This window comes from Coregonus lavaretus, assembly GCF_964263955.1.
Source record: "Coregonus lavaretus genome assembly, chromosome: 12".
NCBI lineage: Eukaryota > Metazoa > Chordata > Actinopteri > Salmoniformes > Salmonidae > Coregonus > Coregonus lavaretus.
The window spans coordinates 57,982,122-58,006,801 of record NC_139999.1 but is presented as its reverse complement, the minus strand read 5'-3'; the positions used below and the strand labels follow the sequence as shown (position 1 = coordinate 58,006,801).

The 24,680-nt window shown below is 42.4% G+C and overlaps 1 protein-coding gene across 1 annotated transcript in view; it reads left to right on the top strand.

Moving 5' to 3' along the window:
* The first annotated feature begins 2,393 nt into the window (after nt 1-2,393).
* The window catches only part of chd6 (chromodomain helicase DNA binding protein 6), a 110,173-nt gene continuing 87,886 nt past the window's right edge, over nt 2,394-24,680 (top strand). The window contains exons 1-2 of the mRNA XM_084173823.1: nt 2,394-2,449; nt 3,812-3,861. Coding sequence (XP_084029949.1) covers nt 3,835-3,861 — 27 coding nt within the window. The 5' untranslated portion in view covers nt 2,394-2,449; nt 3,812-3,834. The remainder of the gene's footprint in view (nt 2,450-3,811; nt 3,862-24,680) is intronic.

Here is a 24,680-nt window from a genome sequence, read left to right as displayed (position 1 = left end):
AAGCCAGGCTTCCCCAAAAAATGTAAGAAGAAAAAAATAATAATGAATCTTCGGTCTCTGTGTTTTATAATTTTCACAAGAATTGAAGGCAAGGGAAGTCAGCGTGCATCTGGCCTCCCTTGACAAAAAAAGTATACAAAATTAGCCAATCAGCATTGAGCTAAACTCAGCGACCTCAACTGTGAATGGTCGTGGCGCACCGAAAAAATGTGTCAAGGGAAGCCAGCTTGGATTTGGCATCACTCCTATCAAATCCCATTGAGAGCATACGTCATATCTTGAATTGTTGCATCTCGTTGTGTTGTTGTCCTCCGGTGGCTAGCTAGCCAGTTAGCTAAAATTGTCCCTTTCCTAAATTAGCCATGGATGGAGATAGGGATTTGGACTTGTGGTTTTACTTAATGCTCTGTAATGGCCAATGATCATAATGGCGATTCTGATCCAACCAATAATTCATACATTGTTGTGCCCCTGGCCTGAGAGGATGGAAGCTCAATATGTAGCTAGATGTAGAAGGCTAACGTTAACTAGCTAACGTTGACCATGAATTGAAGTTAGGCTAACGAGCAAGCATTTTAGCCAGGTAGCCTAGGACAAAAATTAATAAAAGAGTGTACTGTATGACAGCGTGATAGAACGTTTCGTCAACATGAAAGAGAGGAGGATGGCATTGGCGTGTCTCTACAAGTAGGGTGAGTCAACATGTTTTTCTACTTGCCCGAACGCACACACACACAGAAATCGGAACCATGGACAGCCACATCATATTAGCTTACGTTGATTGGACTAAATAGTTTTTGGTATCTTTTAGTTGTCACTGTATTAGTCTAAGCAGAGGTGATTTGATGATGTTGAAATGTTGACTTGCGGTAACTCTCTGTGGTTCTAAATCAATAGTTTAGTGGTCCGAAAAAGTCGGAAACATTAAACTTGCTTGACCATGCTGTAGGTCATGTAACTGTCCTTGCAATATCCTTTGTAGACTTCACTGGACAGAGGTTACTATCTGGTTTTGTGATAAAACAAAGGTGTGGTTGAATTTATTCTGCCACTGTGTCTTCTTATTGTCTCGGCCTTTAGGCCTATATATCACGGTCGCAAGGCATATGAATTAACAGGTTATAGAGCAAACAACGCAATTATCACAACATATAGGTTGTAATATGACTTTTTTGGGTGGGTGGGGGGGGATTTTACCCACGCACTGCTACTGGAATGGAGGATGAAATCTGGAATAGGACTCCAATCTTTAATTTACTATCCCACCTGATGTCAAGAGGGGCATGGGCTATAAATGATCTTATCTCACCTGACTCACCTGGTGTATTCATTGTATTCAACTAGTTTATTCACCTGACCCTATAACATAGCCAAGAGAAAGTCACAGACAATAATCGAAGTGAACTGTCCAAGCCATTGAATATCTCCATTGTACAGTAAACCCTAGCCTACAGCAAGGGGAAGCTAATAAACTAGACAGTGACCTACCTGAGCATTAGCCAGGTAACCAGGACCTCTCACCATCCATATGTCCCTATAAAAACTTGTTTCAAAACAGTGTCATGACTGAATGATACTTGTACGTTCAACACACAGCAATCTATAACCAGCCCATATGGGGAATCACAAAATCTGCCACTAACTATAAAGACTTCACAGCAGTTGCCCGACAAAATACATTTTGCTGATTAAATACTGAAGAATGCCAACGCGTTACAATCCAGGAAATTTCACATCCGGGAAATTAAACATGAGCAAAGACGTGGAATGTTACATTTTTTTCTTCTTCAATGCTGTAATGATGGAGTAAAAAGCACCATGATTGGTGGATGCAAGGAAGAAGAAATATAAAACCGCCGGAGAGCCATAGCATTGAAAGCATAAGATTGAGACCAGGAAACCTACCCCCAAAACGGGTTAATCGAAGGAGCGAAACCGAATGACTCTCATGGCCGAAAAATGAGGTTTTCGTGTGGTTTTATGGTAAGCGAATTACTACTATACAACCAATCACAAAAAGGGTGCACATCAACGCAAATAACTAAAAGTGCACAATGGTGCTTGCAATATGGCTTAGTGCTATAGGGGATCCTTTGGACGTCCCTATCCTAAACCATAACCTTACCTTAAACATAACCTAGCCATAACCTTAACCCTTACACTAAACATTTACAATTTCAATTTATATGGTGGTAGGGACGTCCCAATGATCCCGAATAGCAAGGACATTGCAATATGTAGCTCTCAGACAAACGTAAAACGGCACTCCTTGTTTGACAGCTGGAGAACCAATGAAAATATCCATCGACCCAGCTGCGCTATGGTGCAGCCAATGAAAAATAGAATGTTACGGGTCCAATTAAGGTTAGGCTGTTGTAGCAGGCGGCCAGTGCTAAACTTCACCAAATAATAGCTGTTTGTATTTTGGCTGCAGCAGTAGCCATTTTAGGTAAGTAGGTTTTTTAACTTTTATTTTTGTATTCTGTGTTGTATTGCGGGGTCTTGTGTTGTGGTATGGTTGGGGAGTCTCGAACTCGTGCATCCCTCATGAATGAACTCCTCTGCTCTTGTGCTTTAAGAGGATTAAGAAATTGTACGGAGTTTTTTTCCGCCGTCTCCCACCCCCCTCAAATTTTGTATGCATTTTTCTAAACTGTCATGGCGTTTTGTGTCCTTGGAAATAAATGCGGGAGTAAAACCCAGTGTTCGGCAACTGATGCCCTGACCGGTGAGTGTTGCCCAGGTAGGTGAGGTCTTATTGAGGGGTAGCGGCGATGGCCCTGCGAGGAGTTTAAGGGGGTGTTAACACGTGTAAGGACTGGAATATATAACATCATTGCAGTGACATTAGAGTTAGCAGGCTGGCTAGCTCGATAGATTGCTAATATAAATAGGACACGGTTCCCGCCGATGTAGTGTTTTTTTGGCGGAGCTGTTTTGATGATTAACGCGTTGTTAATCATATAAGAACGATCAATTTGCCAGCCAACTTGTAGCAATTAAGTTCTATAGCCTACTATTTAATGATAGCCAGCACAAGTCCTTACCATGAAAGGCACGTTCCCAAAGTAGGTAAATTATTCCTATGGAATTTTGTTGTAGCCGATATGACGCACACCTACACCAGGTGCGCCTCTGTGCAACAGAAAACAAAGACCCTGGTTACACAGGTAAAATAGCCCCCTGCACCACTTAAGGTTCCTTTTGTAAACTTGTAAACAAACAAGCTATCCCAAAATAAGAGCTCGCTATGAGAGAACACATTTTAGTTTAGGCCAAACTTCATTTGGAAAACAATAGTGCATTTGGGGGTTATTTTAGCCTGTATCCAGTAGTTTGTTTCATAGTTTGGCTCACTACTTTCAAGGTGTTGTGCTGTAACTTACAAGTGTCTATCTTTTTAGTTGCACATTTTATTTCACATATAGCCTAGACTAGTTGACACATGAGTAAGACTTGCAGTAGCTACGTTGTAATTATTCATGGTGCCCAATCATGAAGGCCTAGATTTAATGTCTCACAAAAAAGGCCTGGTTCAGTGTAACAAAAATCTATCGATTTGAGAATTGTGACAACCCAATGATCACCTGTTTATTGTATTTTGCCATCAGCTGTGTAATTTCCATCATTAGATTACCAATATCGATTATCTTTGATGCAGAAGATAACTGGTAGCCTACACACTGTTTCTACAGGACTAGTCAACTAGAAATACCCCCCCCACCCCTCCCCCAAATAATTTGACCAGGTCCTATTGAGGTTAGTGTGTTTTTGTTTTTCACTTTAATAAAGAAATGTATTTCTGTCATAGATGCAGCAAAGGTGAAGAGAAACATGAAGATACAAAATAAGGACAAACAGGTTTGTATCTTTGTGACCTGCATGCTTGTCTTGTCTTTACACACACACACACACACACAGACTAAGTTGTAAACAAGGATATCTTCAGCAACCTTGAAATATAAAAATCAACAATAGCACTCAGCTCAATTCTGCCTTGAGTTGCCATAGTGTGTGGCTCGACATTTATGATCCTAAGTTTCATCGCAGATGGAATTGAAGGATGAGTCAGACCTACGAGTCGGGTGACGCATCACACATGTTACCTTACCATACAATAAGAGCATAGTCTCTTGGTCTCTGCTCATTTCTCACTGAGTTGTCCATGTTTGATGTTGAACCCAGGCCACACACAGAACTCTGTTCATTAGCCTTAGGGTCCTCAGGGCCTGAGATGCTGGTTCGTGAGGGCCTGGTTAATGGCAGGATTTCATTCTAAACAATGGTGATAGGCCTATTTGAAGACACATTCTGTAATGACTGATGTCATTTGTTTAAAGCCACAGTTTTCAATATTTCCTGCTGTTCAATGGTCCTTTCATAGATGATATACACGCTGTTCCTTGAACGATAGCCCTATTCCTTACCAAACAAAGTGTCCGGGTCAGGGTGCAGGATCAGCTTTTAATCAAGTGTGTTATTTCAAATCAAATCAAAACAAATTTTATTGGCCACATGCGCTGAATACAACAGGTGTAGACAGTACAGTGAAATGCTTACTTACAGCCCTTAACCAATAATGCATACATTTTTTAAATAAAAAAAGTAAAATAAAACAACAACAAGAAAGTGTTGAGAAAAAAAGAGCAGAAATAAAATAACAGTAGGGAGGCTATATATACAGGGGGGTACCGGTGCAGAGTCAATGTGCGGGGGCACCGGCTAGTTGAGGTAGTAGTTGAGGTAATATGTACATGTGGGTAGAGTTAAAGTGACTATGCATAAATAATTAACAGAGTAGCAGCAGCGTAAAAAGATGGGGTGGGGGTGGGGGGACAGTGCAAATAGTTTGACTATTGTTGTGACTATGACATGTCATAGTTGACAGCTCTAAGTCCCTCCATTCTCTAACAGAATCAATGTGCAGTGTTTCCCCTATATTCATGTAAATCGTTTAAACTATTTAAATCGTTGCCGCCACTCCAGAAAATATGAAAAATAAAAAAATAAAATTCAGGATGGCAAAACATATTTTCAATGTAAACTTAAACAACTAAAAACAGATAAATGATGTAGAATAGATAATGGAGCGCTATATTTCTCTTTGAGAACTTACAACCACCAAAATAAATACTAGACAGTTCTGGAAAGTCTAACATTCCAAAAGTGTCATGTCATGGCCCATTGATTTTGTTATGTTTGTCACTTGGATATATAGCATAAGAACACTGCATAAGCCATGGCAAATGTGTAGAATTGCAGGAAATTTGCTTTAAACCTCAAATTCTGTCAGCCCCATGGCAACGTGTGTAAAACTGAAAGAAATTAGCTTTTAAACTGTACAATTTTCTATCCGCCCCATGGCAAAATGTGTACAGTCGTGGTTAAAAGTTTTGAGAATGACACAAATACTAATTTTCACAAGGTCTGCTGCCTCAGTTTTGATGATGGCAATTTTCATATACTCCAGAATGTCATGAAGAGTGATCAGATGAATTGCAATTAATTGCGAAGTCCCTCTTTGCCATGAAAATGAACTTAATCCCCAAAAAACATTTCCACTGCATTTCAGCCCTGCCACAAAAGAACCAGCTGCCATCATGTCAGTGATTCTCTCGTTAACACAGGTGAGAGTGTTAACGAGGACAAGGCTGGAGATCACTCTGTCATGCTGACTGAGTTAGAATAATAGACTGGAAGCTTTAAAGGGAGGGTAGTGCTTGAAATCATTGTTCTTCCTCTGTTAACCATGGTTACCTGCAAGGAAACACGTGCCGTCATCATTTCTTTGCACAAAAAGGGCTTCACAGGCAAGGATATTGCTGCTAGTAAGATTGCACCTAAATCAACCATTTATCGGATCATCAAGAACTTCAAGGAGAGAGGTTCAATTGTTGTGAAGTAGGCTTCAGGGCGCCCAAGAAAGTCCAGCAAGCGCCAGGACCGTCTCCTAAAGTTGATTAAGCTGCGGGATCGGGGCACAACCAGTGCAGAGCTTGCTCAGGAATGGCAGCATGCAGGTGTGAGTGCATCTGCACGCACAGTGAGGCAAATACTTTTGGAGGATGGCCTGGTGTCAAGAAGGGCAGCAAAGAAGCCACTTCTCTCCAGGAAAAACATCAGGGACAGACTGATGTTCTGCAAAAGGTACAGGGATTGGACTGCTGAGGACTGGGGTAAAGTCATTTTCTCTGATGAATCCCCTTTCCGATTGTTTGGGGCATCCGGAAAACACCTTGTCCGGAGAAGACAAGGTGAGCGCTACCATCAGTCCTGTGTCACGCCAGCAGTAAAGCATCCTGAGACCATTCATGTGTGGGGTTGCTTCTCAGCCAAGGGAGTGGGCTCACTCACAATTTTGCCTAAGAACACATCCATGAATAAAGAATGGTACCAACACATCCTCCGAGGGCAACTTCTCCCAACCGTCCGAGAACAGTTCGGTGAAGACCAATGCCTTTTCCAGCATGATGGAGCACCTTGCCTTAAGGCAAAAGTGATAACTAAGTGGCTCGGGGAACAAAACATCTACATTTTGGGTCCATGGCCAGGAAACTCCCCAGACCTTAATTCAATTGAGAACTTGTGGTCGATCCTCAGGAGGCGGTTGGACAAACCAAAAACCCACAAATTCTGACGAACTCCAAGTATTGATTATGCAAGAATGGGCTGCCATCAGTCAGGATGTGGCCCAGAAGTTAATTGACAGCATGCCAGGGCGGATTGCAGAGGTCTTGAAAAAGAAGGGTCAACACTGCAAATATTGACTCTAGACATAAACTTAATGTAATTGTCAAAAGCCTTTGACACTTATGGAATACTTGTAATTATACTTCAGTATACCATAGTAACATCTGACAAAAATATCTCATAACACTGAAGCAGTGAACTTTGTGAAGACCAATACTTGTGTCATTCTCAAAACTTTTGACCACGACTGTAGAATAGCAGGAAAGTAGATTTAAAACAGCAAAATGTTGTCTCTGCGGCCAAGAGGAGGGCCTCTAAAATGTTAGGTCGGAGACTGTGACATTGGCCATGCCCGCTCATTTCTTCCTGAGCAGATGATCACACCAACGAGTTGAGATGTGTTCGTGGCTGCTGGAATTCCCATGATACTGCTTATTTACAGAGTTGTTTCTTCAAAATAATATTAACTGAAATCATGAATTTACCTCAGTGGCTGAATACATCTTGTACAATGAGATAAATAGGAAAGTGGCCAACACTTAAAAATGTAGCTTATTGAATTGAAATTAGTAACTGACATTACACCGCAATGCCTATTGCATTTTATTTCTCACATCAAGTTACTGTAACTTAAATTATTATATTAGGATATAAAACTTGGTAAAATGAGAATGCAAATGTTTGTTAGGTTGACAGAAGTGGCACACACCTGATACTGACAAATCCATGCTTGTGTCTGGTCCACCATCATTCTACATCATTGGACTAGACTCGTCTTGAGACTAGACCATAGAGTTTCTAAAGGGACATCCTAGATTCGAGCCAATGTCTTAAGTAGTTGAACATGTTATTACTCCAACCTTGTGAAAGTGACAAACTGACACGTTTTCATTTTCATCAAAAACAACTATATATCAAAGGAGTGCCTTTTGATTTGACAGCCTGCACATGCGCAGTTCTGTGCGAGACTACTGTTAGACCCGATGATGTGTTTCTGCGCATTAGTTTAGCTAGCCAACGTCGCCCATCTTCATACTGTACAGTCTTTGACTTGACATACTATTCAGAAGAAGGTCTTAGAAGGACAGGGACGTTTTTCACACCCCTGCTATGCCAGACAGTCAGTTAGGTGATTTGGTTCAATTCCTTTCAATTCATGTTTCATTGGGTTTTCAGCTGTAAACAGAGAGGGAACAGGGAATGGAGGTCATGATTAGCGCTCAGACAGAAATTGTTGCACTTTGTATGGTCTAATCTACTGTAGCCCATGGTGATGAGTAGGGCCAGGGGATGCTAGATCGGGCTGAAAGATGGGCTTGCTTCTTCAAGGAGCACTGTCGCATGGTTTTGCCCTGTTGGACTGTGAAGCGGGCAGATACCCATTTAGAATTGGAACTATACACTTGGCCTGTTCTGCCTGGACACATGCACCATGATTAATGCTGAAACACATTGGTTTAATAAAGGAGCACTTTATTGTTGAACTGCCATTTTCCTCAGTGGCTGAATAAATGTTGCACAATGAGAATAACAGGAAAGAGGCCAACCCTAAGCTATTTTGCTTTTAGAATTGTAATTCATAAGTGGCAACATTACACAACACACTGGAATGGATTAATTCAAGTACACTACACTTAGGCATATTTTACAATAAAGTGTAATAAAGGAGAACTAGGCCTACCCAGTGGAATAAATCCTATTACTCCTGATATCGTTCTTGAAAGACAATTGGAGGAACAAGGTTTATAAGTGTAGGAACATAACCACTTTTTTTTAGACAACCTTACAGGTACCTTAAGAGTAATTTGTGGAGAACATCATCTCAACTCGCTGCAAGCTCTTGAAAAGTGCACCATAAAAAAAAAAAAACTGTTATGATCAACTATTCAGTCTGTCTACCATAATATATATTTTTTATTTAACTAGGCAAGTCAGTTAAGAACAAATTCTTATTTACAATGACGGCCTACACCGGCCAAACCCGGACGACGCTGGGCCAATTGTGCGCCGCCCTATGGGACTCCCAATCACGGCCGGTTGTGATACAGCCTGGAATCGAACCAGGGGGTCTGTAGTGACGCCTCAAGCACAGATGCAGTGCCTTAGACTGCTGCGCCACTCGGGAGCCCATGTATGTATCTGTAGTAACACAAAAGAGAAACTGAATATGATGTAGCCTATACCTCATCACTGCACTGATTGTGCTAGCTAGACGCTCCTGTCTATTTATTTTACCCAATCTTCAAACATTGGCACCAGGTGTGCAGTAAAAGGCAATAGACTGGTTGACAAAACACCCAAATGTCAAATTGTGGTTTGTCAGTACAGGGCTGGCGCTATGGGGATGGCAAAGCCGGGCATCCCCCCCCCCCCTGCACTTAACCCTAAATCTTGACCAAGGCACTTAACCCTAATTGCTCCAGGGGCCCTGTACAATGGCGACCCTGGCCATGACCCCACTCCCTGCTGGTGTCTCATGGGGAGTTGGGATATGCTAAAAACACATTTCCATTACACACTTGTGTGTAACAGGACAAATATAAGCACCCTCCCCCCATAATAATAATAATAATAATAATGTATTATTGTTAATTATCATGCTCGGTTTTGCCAATGTAGCGTTGCCTGCTTGCCAGTAGTGTGCGGACCGGGACCAAGGCTATATGCCGGTGTGCGCTCATGATTTGAGGATGCGGTGGGATGTAAAAATGTAATATTTAGTAGTTAAATCCCAAAATGCATTCTGATTGGGCACCATGCAATGCTATAAGGTACCGCCTTCATTACCTTGTTTGGGAAGCTCATTGGATCCCAGGACGGGGTCAAATTGATGTAAAAAAAAATTCAGAGGGAGAAAGTTTGTTCACTTTTGCAGACAGCCACAGCTAGCTTCGTTATGTTTTGGCACACTGAAGAATTATAACTAGTTTGCTAAGCATTGATCAGCATGGATATCCGAAAATGGCTGGTCATTGCCAAGGGCAAGAAAACTAAAGACCACCATGTCGAGACCGATGCCAAGCTCACCAAACAGCCTGCTAGCCCGACCACCGATGTTGAGAGCCGAGCAGCAAATGCAACACCCACCCATCCCCCCACGCTGCCTGCTGACATACGAGATTGAGAAGAGCCATGGCCTAGCACCAGTAGCACGAGGGTAACATCACAACAAGCACCTGGTCCTGCACATCTGTTACCCCAGCCACTAGCACCTGACGACCTCAGTGATGAGGAGCCAGTGTAGGTTTGTCTTGACACTTACCCAAGCCAGATTTTCAGTGGAACAAAGCGGGTCTTTTGTAGCGCCTGGTTTAAGGATAGAGAGTGGCTTGAATATTCCCGTAAGGCAGATAGGTTGGATGTGATTGACTCGATGGGAGAGTTGACTTTTTCTGTCTGCTGGAATACACGCTGAGAAAAGACAAGGAACTTGCAAAAGCATTAAGCACAATTCCACGTAATGCCACCTATACTGTACATCCCATGACATTCAGAACTAAATCATAGGTCACATGAGTAAGATTGTCACAGAGGAAATTGGTGATTCGTGGTTTGCACTGAAAGCATATGGAACTGGATGCGACATTTCTATTGTCATTTGATATGTAGAAGAAAAAAACGGTGTGCGAGAGCAGTTTCTGCCAATGGCAACAAGCAAACAATGTGGTGCTTTATCACTTACTAACCTTGTTATCTCACAGTTAACAAATGTTGGCCTCAGCAATGAAAAGTTTCTAAGTCAATGCTACGATGGGGGTAGTTTGATGTCTGGGAAACATAGGGGTGTGCAGAAAATATTGCAAGATGAATTGAATCGCGATGTGCCATATATGCATTGCTTTAATCAACAACTCAATTTGGTTGTGGTGCACGCTATGTCGTCTGAGACGATGACAGACTTTTTCAATGTGTGTAGATCCCTGTACAATTTCTTTAGGAAACCCACAGTGGCTGCACATTACACTGGGGAAAAGCTGAAAAGACTTCTTGATCAGAGATGGACTGGCTACCTCGCCACGGTGTCAGTCATTTTGAAATCAAATGACAACATCACAGAGATGCTCGGTAAAATCGAATCTACTCGCGCAGATGGCACAGATGTGAGACTTGAGGCCACAGACTTACTGAAAGCAGTGACAGAGCCAAGCTTTAAGTTTATTGCTAACATGACTCACAAAATCCTGGGGCTTCTCAACCCTCCTAACAAGTTACTGCAGTCAAACGCTACTGATCTGTCCACCGTTGTCAAACTTGTCCGCAGTACGTATCGGTGTGTTGAAAAACTACGATGCTGAATTCGAAAATCTTTGGGAGGCATGCCAGGAGGGCACGAGCACACAAACTCCAAGCAAACGTTGGAGACTCATGAGTAAAACTCTGCAAGAGTATGTAGTTGACTTGATGATGGAGACGAGGGAGTGTAAACAACTCTTTTTCAGAACCTAGGATGCCTGGGTAATGTCATCATGATTTGGCGAAGGAAATAGTCAACTGGTGGAAGCTCTGTGTGCAATGGATCCCGAGAGCACACTTTTTAGATGTGAAGAAGGTCAAGCCATTGTTGTATCTAACCAAAACTGAACCAGTGAAAGCAGAGTTTATTGTGGCTCGCACCAGGAGGCCAATGGTGACTTTAAAACAGTTAGTTTAATGGTTGTGATAGGAGAAAACTGAGGATGGATCAACAACATTGTAGTTACTCCACAATACTAACCTAATTGACAGAGTGAAAAGGAAGCGTGTACAGAATAAAAAATATTCCGAAACATGCATCCTGTTTGCAACAAGGCGCTAAAGTAAAACTGCAAAAAATGTTTGGGGCAAATCCAACATGACACATCATTGAGTACCACTTCATATTTTCAAGCATGGTGGTGGCTGCAACATGTTATCGGTATGCTTTAGGGCGATATCACATTTATTCGATCAATTGAAATGTATGTTTTGGCGCAATGTTCCAAATGCCTCTATCGCGTTTGTCTTTTTGGTCTCATCTCCTTCGCTCCTTCTGTGCTGTGTTGCACTGTGCACCTTCCCACTCGCACACACAGACACCAATCCCCTCCCCATGCCACTCGCAACAACAAGCAGTTTCAACTCGCTATTTGCATGAAGTTTGGTCCAACATAATCGGGCATATGGACACCGAAACACATTGAGACATTTTTTTACTGTAGTAGAGGCAAATTTTACATTTTTTAACACACTTTGTAACAATACCCTTTTTTATGTCTCAACTCCCAAAATGTAGAACATAGCAGACCTTACGAAGACGGGAGTATCAATCAACATGATTGTGGAAAATGTATGCTCAGTTTGTCACGCACGGCATTGCGGTACCATGTACCGCTAGCAGCATTTTAGCCACAGACTTATGTGCTTGCTGTCTAATCTGTGTTTTTATAAATGTGCAATGAGCATAAAAATACTAATTTACTGTATATAAGGAATTGGCAACTCGTTCTCATTCTGAGAAATAAGCATCATCTTATCCAGGTCGGCCACTTGATTTCAACATCTAAACAAAGTGAAGAGGCCATGTTGTGCAAACAGTTGGAGATGGACAGGAGGGTGTGGTCATAACAGTTCAACTGTTCTACCTTGTTAGCAAGCAGATAGATCCAAGTTGGGTAGACCTTTAAAAAGGAAGATTAGCTGTCTAGTCACACAGTGGGCTTGTGCTTGACATATTGTTTATAGACTTGTGTTAATTTTCTATAATGCCTGCTACCAGAAGTTGTTCATTATCAATGGATGTGCAAGGTTGTGGTTACATTTGTAACAAAAAGGGCATTTTCATAGACCGACTTGAAAGCCAGATCAGTGATTATTGCAAAAAAAAAGCAGGTTAAACTATTTTGATTAAATTATTAGTGGGTCTTATTCGAAGGCTTATACACTGAACAAAAATATAAACACAACATGCAACAATTTCAAAGATTTTACTGAGTTACAGTTCATATAAGGAAATCAGTCAATTTAAATACATTCATTAGGCCCTAATCTGTGGATTTCACATGACTGGAAATACAGATATGCATCTGTTGATCACAAATACCTTAAAAAGATATGGATGTGGATCAGAAATCCGTTCAGTATCTGGTGTGACCAACATTTGCCTCATGCAGTGTGACACATCTCCTTCGCATAGAGTTGATCAGGCTGTTGATTGTGGCTTGTTGGAATGTTGTCCCACTGCTGTTCAATGACTGTGCGATGTTGCTGGATATTGGCAGAAACTGGAACACGCTGTCGTACACGTCGATCCAGAGCATCCCAACCATGCTCAATGGGTGGTGAGTATGCAGGCCATGGAAGAATTGGGACATTTTCAGCATCCAGGAATTGTGTACAGATCCTTGAGACATGGGGCCGTGCATTATCATGCTGAAACATGAGGTGATGGCGGTGGATGAATGGCACGGCAATGGGCCTCAGGATCTCGTCACGGTATCTCTATGCATTCAAATTGCCATCGATATACAGTGGGGAAAAAAAGTATTTAGTCAGCCACCAATTGTGCAAGTTCTCCCACTTAAAAAGATGAGAGAGGCCTGTAATTTTCATCATAGGTACATGTCAACTATGACAGACAAATTGACAAAAAAAAATCCAGAAAATCACATTGTAGGATTTTTAATGAATTTATTTGCAAATTATGGTGGAAAATAAGTATTTGGTCACCTACAAACAAGCAAGATTTCTGGCTCTCACAGACCTCTAACTTCTTCTTTAAGAGGCTCTTGTGTCCTCCACTCGTTACCTGTATTAATGGCACCTGTTTGAACTTGTTATCAATATAAAAGACACCTGTCCACAACCTCAAACAGTCACACTCCAAACTCCACTATGGCCAAGACCAAAGAGCTGTCAAAGGACACCAGAAACAAAATTGTAGACCTTCACCAGGCTGGGAAGACTGAATCTGCAATAGGTAAGCAGCTTGGTTTGAAAAAATCAACTGTGGGAGCAATTATTAGGAAATGGAAGACATACAAGACCACTGATAATCTCCCTCGATCTGGGGCTCCACGCAAGATCTCACCCCGTGGGGTCAAAATGATCACAAGAACGGTGAGCAAAAATCCCAGAACCACACGGGGGGACCTAGTGAATGACCTGCAGAGAGCTGGGACCAAAGTAACAAAGCCTACCATCAGTAACACACTACGCCGCCAGGGACTCAAATCATGCAGTGCCAGACGTGTCCCCCTGTTTAAGCCAGTACATGTCCAGGCCCGTCTGAAGTTTGCTAGAGTGCATTTGGATGATCCAGAAGAGGATTGGGAGAATGTCATATGGTCAGATGAAACCAAAATAGAACTTTTTGGTTCAAACTAAACTCGTCGTGTTTGGAGGACAAAGAATGCTGAGTTGCATCCAAAGAACACCATACCTACTGTGAAGCATGGGGGTGGAAACATCATGCTTTGGGGCTGTTTTTCTGCAAAGGGACCTGGACGACTGATCCGTGTAAAGGAAAGAATGAATGGGGCCATATATCGTGAGATTTTGAGTGAAAACCTCCTTCCATCAGCAAGGGCATTGAAGATGAAACGTGGCTGGGTCTTTCAGCATGACAATGATCCCAAACACAGCGCCAGGGCAACGAAGGAGTGGCTTCGTAAGAAGCATTTCAAGGTTCTGGAGTGGCCTAGCCAGTCTCCAGATCTCAACCCCATAGAAAATCTTTGGAGGGAGTTGAAAGTCCGTGTTGCCCAGCGTCAGCCCCAAAACATCACTGCTCTAGAGGAGATCTGCATGGAGGAATGGGACAAACACCAGCAACAGTGTGTGAAAACCTTGTGAAGACTTACAGAAAACGTTTGACCTGTCTCATTGCCAACAAAGGGTATATAACAAAGTATTGAGAAACTTTTGTTATTGACCAAATACTTATTTTCCACCATAATTTGCAAATAAATTCATAAAAAATCCTACAATGTGATTTTCTGGATTTTTTTTTCTCATTTTGTCTGTCATAGTTGACGTGTACCTATGATGAAAATTAGAGGCCTCTCCCATCTTTTTTAAGTGGGAGAACTTGCACAATTGGTGGCTGACTAAATATTTTTTTCCCCCACTGTAATGCAATTGTGTTCGTTGTCCGTAGCTTATGCCTGCCCATACCATAACCCCACGGCCACCATGGGGCACTCTGTTCACAACGTTGACATCAGCAAACCGCTCGCCCACACAATGCCATGATTTTACTGTAATATAGGAGAACTTTGCCATCTGCCCAGTACAGTTGAAAACTGGATTCATCCGTGAAGTGCAGACGTCTCCAGTGTGCCATTGGCCATCGAAGGTGAGCATTTGCCCACTGAAGTCGGTTACGACGCTGAACTGCAGTCAGGTCAAGACCCCTGGTGAGGACGACGAGCACGTTGTTGAGCTTCCAACATTGTCATCAGCTGTCCGGGTGGCTGGTCTCAGACAATCCCACAGGTGAAGAAGCCGGATGTTGAAGTCCTGGGCTGGTGTGGTTACACGTGGTCTGCAGTTTTGAAGCCTGTTGGACGTACTGCATAATTCTCTAAAACAAGGCAAAATCCTAGAGGAAAACCTCTTTCAGTCTGCTTTCCAACAGACACTGGAACACATTCACATTTCAGCAGGACAATAACCTAAAATAAGTTGCTTACCAAGACGAAATTCAATGTTCCTGAATGGTCTAGTTACAATTTAGACTTAAATCGGCTTGAAAATCTATGGCAAGACATGAAAATGGCTGTCTAGCAGAGATCATCAACCAACTTGACAGAGCTTGAAGAATATTGTACAATCCAGGTGTGCAAAGCTCTTAGACTTACCCAGAAAGACTCCGCTGTAATTTCTGAACAAATGACAATTACAAGTTAACTTAGTTTTAAAGTGCACAACCTTTTTTAATGACACTACATTTGTCAGTAGGAATAACACTCATTCTGTCTTCCATTGTGTAAAGACACTATCAAAAAACCATGAACACAAAAAAACAAGTATTAAAATTGTTGTAAATATGACTAAATTACTCAAGTAAAATGTACCAAGTATAAAATATATATATATATATATATATATATATATATATATATATATATATATATATATATATATATATATATATATATATATATATATATATATATATATATATATATATATATATATATATATATACACACACACACACACACACACACACACACACACACACACACACACACACACACACAGTGAGGGGAAAAAAGTATTTGATCCCCTGCTGATTTTGTACGTTTGCCCACTGACAAAGACATGATCAGTCTATAATTTTAATGGTAGGTTTATTTGAACAGGGAGAGACAGAATAACAACAACAAAAATCCAGAAAAACGCATGTCAAAAATGTTATGAATTGATTTGCATTTTAATGAGGGAAATAAGTATTTGACCCCTTTGCAAAATATGACTTAGTACTTGGTGGCAAAACCCTTGTTAGCAATCACAGAGGTCAGATGTTTATTGTAGTTGGCCACCAGGTTTGCACACACCTCAGGAGGGATTTTGTCCCACTCCTCTTTGCAGATCTTCTCCAAGTCATTAAGGTTTCGAGGCTGACGTTTGGCAACTCGAACCTTCAGCTCCCTCCACAGATTTTCTATGGGATTAAGGTCTGGAGACTGGCTAGGCCACTCCAGGACCTTAATGTGCTTCTTCTTGAGCCACTCCTTTGTTGCCTTGGCCGTGTGTTTTGGGTCATTGTCATGCTGGAATACCCATCCACGACCCATTTTTCAATGCCCTGGCTGAGGGAAGGAGGTTCTCACCCAAGATTTGACGGTACATGGCCCCGTCCATCATCCCTATTTCCCTCATTAAAATGCAAATCAATTTATAACGTTCTTGACATGCGTTTTTCTGGATTTTTTTGTTGTTGTTATTCTGTCTCTCACTGTTCAAATAAACCTACCATTAAAATTATAGACTGATCATTTCTTTGTCAGTGGGCAAACGTACAAAATCAGCAGGGGATCAAATACTTTTTTCCCTCCCTGTATATAATAAATAAATTAAATAAAAATAATCCAAAATGTGACCGGGGGGATATGCTTCGTAATAAAAACCTACTTGAAACAAGCCATTACACTTCGTGGCATGTCATTATGATTATTCAGGTTATTACTTATAAATATTAGATCAACAAATGTAAGAAATGCCAGGTTGAAGAGGATCTGTCACATTTTCGTATTGACAACATTAACGGAGTTAAAATAAAGATATACACTTCATTTGGAAAGTATTCAGACCCCTTGACTTTTTCCACATTTTTGTTATGTTAAAGCTTATTCTAAAATGGATAAAATTGTTTTTTCATCAATCTACACACAATCTCCCATAATGACAAAGCAAAAAAAAAAATTGTATGTTTTTGTAAAATTTATTTTGCAAATGTATTAAAAAGAAAAACTATCTCATTTACATAAGTATTCAGACCCTTTACTCAGTACTTTGTTGAAGTACTTTTGGCAGCGATTACTGCCACGAGTCTTCTTGGGTATGACGATACAAGCTTGGCACACCTGTATTTGGGGAGTTTCTCCCATTCTTCTCTGCAGATCCTCTCAAGCTCTGTCAGGTTGGATGGAGAGCGTTGCTGCACAGCTATTTTCAGGTCTCTCCAGAGATGTTCAATTGGGTTCAAGTCCGGGCTCTGGCTGGGCCACTCAAGGACATTCAGAGACTTATCCCGATGCCACTCCTGCGTTGTCTTGGCTGTGTGCTTAGGGTCCTTGTCCTGTTGGAAGGTGAACCTTCGCCCCCAGTGAGGTCCTGAGCACTCTGGAGCAGGTTTTCATCAAGGATCTCTCTGTACTTTGTTCCGTTCATCTTTCCCTCGGTCCTGACTAGTCTCCCAGTCCCTGCCGCTGAAAAACATCCCCACTGCATGATGCTGCCACCACCATGCTTCACCGTAGTGATGGTGCCAGGTTTCCTCCAGATGTGACACTTGGCATTCAGGCCAAAGAGTTCAATCTTGGTTTCATCAGACCAGAGAATATTGTTTCTCATGGCCTGAGAGTCCTTTAGGGGCCTTTTGGCAAACTCCAAGTGGGCTGTCATGTGCCTTTTTACTAAGGAGTGGCTTCCGTCTGGCCACCCTACCATAAAGACCTAATTTGGTGGTGCTGCAGAGATGGATGTCTTTCTGGAAGGTTCTCCCATCTCCACAGAGGAACTCTGGAGCTCTGTCACTGACCATTGGGTTCTTGGTCACTTCCCTGACCAATGCCCTTCTCCCCTGATTGCTCAGTTTGGCTGAGCGGCCAGCTCTAGGAAGAGTCTTGGTGGTTCCAAACTTCTTCCATTTAAGAATGATGGAGGCTGCTGTGTTCTTGGGGACCTTTTAATGGTGCAGAAATGTTTTGGTACCCTTCCCCAGATCTGTGCCTCAACACAATCCAGTCTCGTAGCTCTACGGACAATTCCTTCGACCTCATGGCTTGGTTTTTGCTCTGACATGCACTGTCAACTGTGGGATTCTTTATTAAAGATTTTTTTTTAGCCCCTTTTTCTTGATATCCAATTGGTAGTTACAGTCTTGTCCCACCTCTGCAACTCCCGTATGGACTCGGGAGGGGCGAAGGTCGAGAGCCATGCGTCCTCCGAAATACGACCCTGCCAAGCCGCACTGCTTCTTGACACACTGCTTGCTTAACCCGGAAGCCAGCCGGACCAATGTGTCTGAGGAAACAACTTACAACTGGCGACCGTGTCAGCGAGCATGTGCCCGGCCCGCCACAGGAGTCGCAAGAGCACGATGGGACAAGGAAATCCCGGCCTGCCAAACCCTCCCCTAACCCGGACGACACTGGGCCAATTGTTCGTCGCCTCATGGGTATCCCGGTCGCGGCCGGCTGCGACACAGCCCGGGATCGAACCCGGATCTGTAGTGACGCCTCAAGCACTGCGATGCAGTGCCTTAGACCGCTGCGCCACTCAGGAGGCCCAACTGTGGGACCTTATATAGACAGGTGTGTGCCTTTCCAAATCATGTCCAATCAATTGAATTTACCACAGGTGGACTCCAATCAAGTTGTAGAAACATCTCAAGAAAGATCAACGGAAACAGGATGCACCTGATCTCAATTTTGAGTCTCAGAGCAAGGGGTCTGAATACTTATCTAAATAAGTGTTTTTTATTTTTTAGAAATTTGCACTGCATATGACTACCTTGTCCTTATCTGTCAGCTTTTCTGCCTATATATATGTTTTAATACAGATCCTATTTTGACGCACAAAATCATTCAAACTAAATTTTCCTGAAATATTTGCATAACGTCACAAACCGTTCTGCTGCTGCGCTCATTCAATGACATTGACATATTTTCTTCAAAGAGAGGATGCCATAATAAGATACAGAATGTAGCCAAAGCTACTGAAAATAGGCCTTTTACAAGATTAAATCATGACGGGAGCATTTGATTCTTATTAAAAAGAGAGAGTCTAGACAGGTTAAATTAGGAATCTTTCTGAATGGACATATAGGCCTATAGAAAGAATCAATGAATCACTCCTGTAAAAGCACCCGTCAATCAAAGCCACCAGGGTATGTCAGGCACAAGCAAATATTTCTCAAGCACAAGCAAAAAATAGTACTTTGATGACAATTCAGTAAATGCAACAAGTATTAGATAGAGAAAGATTCAGAGAAAAAATCCAAATGCACCCACACAAAGTAGACTTTTGGAATGACAGAGATTCTTACTTCTGTAAAAATGCAAACAACTATTCATAGATGTAGATAACCTCTCTCAATAAGATTTAGTACAGACCTAGGCCTGACAAAAAATGTAGAAATAGTAGCCTACTTTGACAGCAATTGAGTGAATGCAGACCGATACAGAGAGAAGATAAAAATAAATTAAAAGAAACATCCTGCAAAGTGGCACAGAACACGTAGAACACCCAAAGGAGGTTTCTACACATCTCCCACTCTTTGCCCTGCGTTCACTCCGGATGCACACCACACACCCTCTCTTGCGCCCTTCAAACTTCACCAGGGAGTGGCCTGCTTTTAAATGATGAGTAACTACTCGGTCCAGAACCCCTGGTGCCACACTCTTGGCTCCCCGCTTCCTGCCACTGTAGCCATCACAAAGTGAATGCCTTCAGGGACCAGTGCCTGCAGTGTCTGGGAAGGGTTCTTTGCAGGGTCCTCCTCACTGTTCTACTGACGCCACCGTCAGGGTACCATTCATGGGTAGAAATATGCCACGCAACCATTTTGAGCAGCTACAATGCATTATGAAAGTATTCAGACCCCTTGACCTTTTTCCACATTTTGTTGCATTACAGCCTTATTCTAAAATGTATTAAATAAAAAATGTTCCTCATCAATCTACACACACAATACCCCATAATAACAAAGCAAAAACAGGATTTGAGAAATGTTTGCAAATGTATAAAAAATAAACAGAAATACCTTATTTACATACACATACAAAGTTTGGACACGCCTACTCATTCAAGGGTTTTCCTTAATTTTTACTATTTCTTACATTGTAGAATAATAGTGAAGACATCAACACTATGAAATAACACATGGAATCATGTAGTAAGCTAAAAAGTGTTAAACAAATATTTGTTATATTTGAGATTCTTCAAATCGCCACCCTTTGCCTTACATTTACATTTACATTTAAGTCATTTAGCAGACGCTCTTATCCAGAGCGACTTACAGGAGCAATTAGGGTTAAGTGCCTTGCTCAAGGGCACATTTACGTCATTTAGCAGACGCTCTAGTCCAGAGCGACTCACAAATTGATGCATTCACCCTATAGCCAGTGGGATAACCACTTTACAATTTTGGGGGGGGGGGGGGGGTAGAAGGATTACTTTATCCTATCCCAGGTATTCCTTAAAGAGGTGGGGTTTCAAATGTCTCCGGAAGGTGGTGAGTGACTCCGCTGTGGGGGGGGGGTAGAAGGATTACTTTATCCTATCCCAGGTATTCCTTAAAGAGGTGGGGTTTCAAATGTCTCCGGAAGGTGGTGAGTGACTCCGCTGTGGGGGGGGGGGGGTAGAAGGATTACTTTATCCTATCCCAGGTATTCCTTAAAGAGGTGGGGTTTCAAATGTCTCCGGAAGGTGGTGAGTGACTCCGCTGTGGTGGGGGGGGGGGGGTAGAAGGATTACTTTATCCTATCCCAGGTATTCCTTAAAGAGGTGGGGTTTCAAATGTCTCCGGAAGGTGGTGAGTGACTCCGCTGTCCTGGCGTCGTGAGGGAGCTTGTTCCACCATTGGGGTGCCAGAGCGAGTGCCTGGATTAGGACCTGTGCCGCTTCCTGTGTGAGGCAGGGTCGTACTCTCCGAATGTTGTAGAGCATGAACCTGCAGGAGCGGGTCACCGCCTTGATGACAGCTTGCACACTCTTGGCATTCTAGATAGCCGTATTTGGTAAAAGACCAAGTCCATATTATGTCAAGAACAGCTCAAATAATCAAAGAGAAATGACAGTCCATCATTACTTTAAGACGTGAAGGTCAGTCAATACTGAACATTTCAAGAACTTTTAAAGTTTCTTCAAGTGCAGTCACAAAAACCATCAAGCGCTATGATGAAACTGGTTCCCATGAGGAACGCCACAGGAATGGAAGACCCAGAGTTACCTCTGCTGCAGAAGATAAGTTCATTAGAGTTACCAGCCTCAGAAATTGCAGCCCAAATAAATGCTTCACAGAGTTCAAGTAACAGACACATCTCAACATCAACTGTTAAGAGGAGACTGCTTGAATCAGGCCTTCATGGTCGAATTGCTGCAAAGAAACCACTACTAAAGGACACCAATAAGAAGAGACCTGCTTGGGCCAAGAAACACGAGCAATGGACATTAGACCAGTGGATCTTTTGTCCTTTGGTCTGGAGTCCAAATTTGAGATTTTTGGTTCAAACGACCGTGTCTTTGTTAGACGCAGCGTGGGTGAACGGATCTCCGCATGTGTTGTTCCCACCGTATAGCATGGAGGAGTAGGTGTTATGGTGTGGGGGTGCTTTGCTGGTGACACTGTCTGTGATTTATTTAGAATTCAAGGCACACTTAACCAGCATGGCTACCACAGCATTCTGCAGCGATACGCCATCCCATCTGGTTTGGGCTTTGTGGGACTGTCATTTGTTTTTCAACAGGACAATGACCCAACACACCTCCAGGCTGTGTAAGGGCTATTTTACCAAGAAGGAGAGTGATGGAGTCCTGCATCAGATGACCTGGCCTCCACAATCCCCGACCTCAACCTAATTAATTGAGATAGTTTGGGATGAGTCGGACGGCACAGTGAAGGAAAAGCAGCCTACAAGTTCTCAGCATGTGGGAACTCCTTCAAGACTGTTGGAAAAGCATCCTGGTGAAGCTGATTAAGAGAATGCCAAGAGTGTGCAAAGCTGTCATCAAGGCAAAGGGTGGCTATTTGAAGAATCTCAATTGTAAAATATAATTTGATTTAACACTTTTTTTGGTTACTGCATGATTCCATATGTGTTATTTCATAGTTTTGATGTCTTCACTATTATTCTACAATGTAAAAATAAAGAAAAACCCTTGAATGAGTAGGCGTGTCCAAACCTTTGACTGGTACTTTATGTAAATGTGATAGTTTTTTTATTTGTATACATTTGCAAATATTTATACAAACCTGTTTTTGCTTTTTAATTATGGGGTATTGTGTGTAGATTTGAGGAAAAAAAAGTATTTAATCAATTTTAGAAAACGTCTGTAAAGTAACAAAATGTGTAAAAAGTCAAGGGGTCTGAATGCTCTCCGAATGCACTGTAGTAGAATTCGATCCACATTTTTTCCACAACGCATTGGAAGAGGTGTGCTGCGAGTGATAGGCCCTAGTTCTCTTGAAGTAGCCGAACAATAAAACTAGGATACTAAATTGGGGAGATGCCGAAGCTTCTGCGGTGGTGTAGGCTAATTTAGCTTTTGTTCTCTTTTTAAAATGATGACAAGTATTGCATCGCAGGCTACACAAGTGTTATTTCGTCAGAGCGTTTAAACTAAATACTAAACCATCTTTTGATTTCTGAATGTGTCTGCACCAGGGACTTGGATGTGGCTGCGTTATTGATGTCATGTTAATCAGGCCTTTTGATTTGAACATATGGATTGTTTTAGTTTTTTAGGCTACATTATTTTATTTATGGATCAAGCCTTAGCAGTCGTTCTGATCTCGTTTCCAATGATCAGCGCTTTACTTTATTATGTTGTCTTGCGATGCACCTGACTGTTCACATTTTTCTGTGCAATAGCGTTTTGATTTGAACTTTTGGAAAGTTTTGGTGTGTGTACTAGGCTTTGATTTAATTCATGTTACAGCGCATTAGTTTCACTAATGTAGGCCTATAACTCCATTCCTATTCTATTCAAAGTTTAGAGAAATTAATCAAATTGGAAATGAGCTATTTTCAGGCTGGTTAATGCGATGCATGTCTGTTGAATTTGGAAGAATCCACCCACACTCGGCCGTGCCCCACCTACTCAGCCAATCAGGAGCCGCTACTGCGGGGCAGGCCATGGCATACTGTATACTTTTGACTAAACGGTACGTGCTAAATAGTATGCAACGATGAGTAAATAGTATGCAGTTTAATTATGTAGTACGCTAGTATGGGTATTCGGACACGGCCAGTGTCTTTAGGGAGGTAGCATGGGGGAAACATTGACCTGACTGCAGCTGTGGTGATCGGCAGCTCAGAAGGCTGTATTGATTCATAGGGAATTTGATTGCAGGCAGCTTCTGTGTGGTCGACAGAGTCGGCTTGCAAGCGAGAACACTGCAGCACGTCACTATGGGCTGCGTGTGCGCGCCGTCGTGTGTTTGTGTGTGTGCAGTCGCTAGTGGAAGCGTGCATGGCTTTGTGGTTCTGGAGACAGGAGCCTGGATGAGGGCTACACTGTGGACTATTACACCAGGATTTGACAGGGCTGGTGACAGACAGAAGGCATGGAAGGAAGTGGTATGGAGCAAGGTGAGGAGGAATGTTCCTTTTTCCTCTGATTGTTGAGTAAGACGTGTTCATGGCTTTTTGGTCTTATTCAGTTTTTGCACTGCCAGTTTGTCTGTTTGCAGCCTTGTCCATTGTTTGCAAGCTGGTGAACTTTCTGTGAGTGGGTTAAGACATCAGCATGCTTCAGTTCGGCTGGCGCCTAGTTGAGCTCGGTTAGGCGAACCAAACAAGTGTACTCGCATACTCCCTTAAAAGACATTCGCTTGAAAAATGAGAAAAAAGCGGCAATAGTACGTTTGTTCATTTTTAGACACTGTAGCCAGTATACATTTCCTCAAAATGGTCAGAATTAATCTACGATAACTCAAGAAATCTGTCATTAATTTTGGCATTTTTGCCGAGGAGATCTTAGTTGCGCAATTATGCATCTGACTAGCATTTTTTTGCGTAACTAGTCCAGTGCGCAAAACAGGCGCACTGGAACAAACATGCACACGGGGAAAATACCCTGGCAATACAAAATACTGAGCTCAACCGAGCTACTAATCCTCACAATGAACAATCACCCACAAGGACAAGGGGGGCAGAAGGAACACTTAAACACGTACTAATGAGGGGAATATGAACCAGGTGTGTGTAATTGACAAGACAAATGGAATGATGAGATGTGGACGTGGGCAGCCTCCCACGTCTCCTCCGCTCGCCGAAACCAGTCATCCACCGCAGGAGCCTCGGTATGGCTCTGGTGCCACGGTTGGTAACCTAAAACACATTGGAATGGCGTTAGGTTAGTGGAGGAGTGACGGAGAGCGTTCTGGTCATATTCGGCCCATGGCAAGAACACCGACCACTCCTCCGGCCAGTCCTGGCAGTAGGACGGCAGGAACCTACCCACATCCTGATTTATCCATTCCACCTGCCCATTAGACTCGGGGTGAAAACCAGAGGTCAGGCTGACCGAGACCCCCAGACGTTCCATGAATGCCTTCCAGACCTTGGATGTGAACTGGG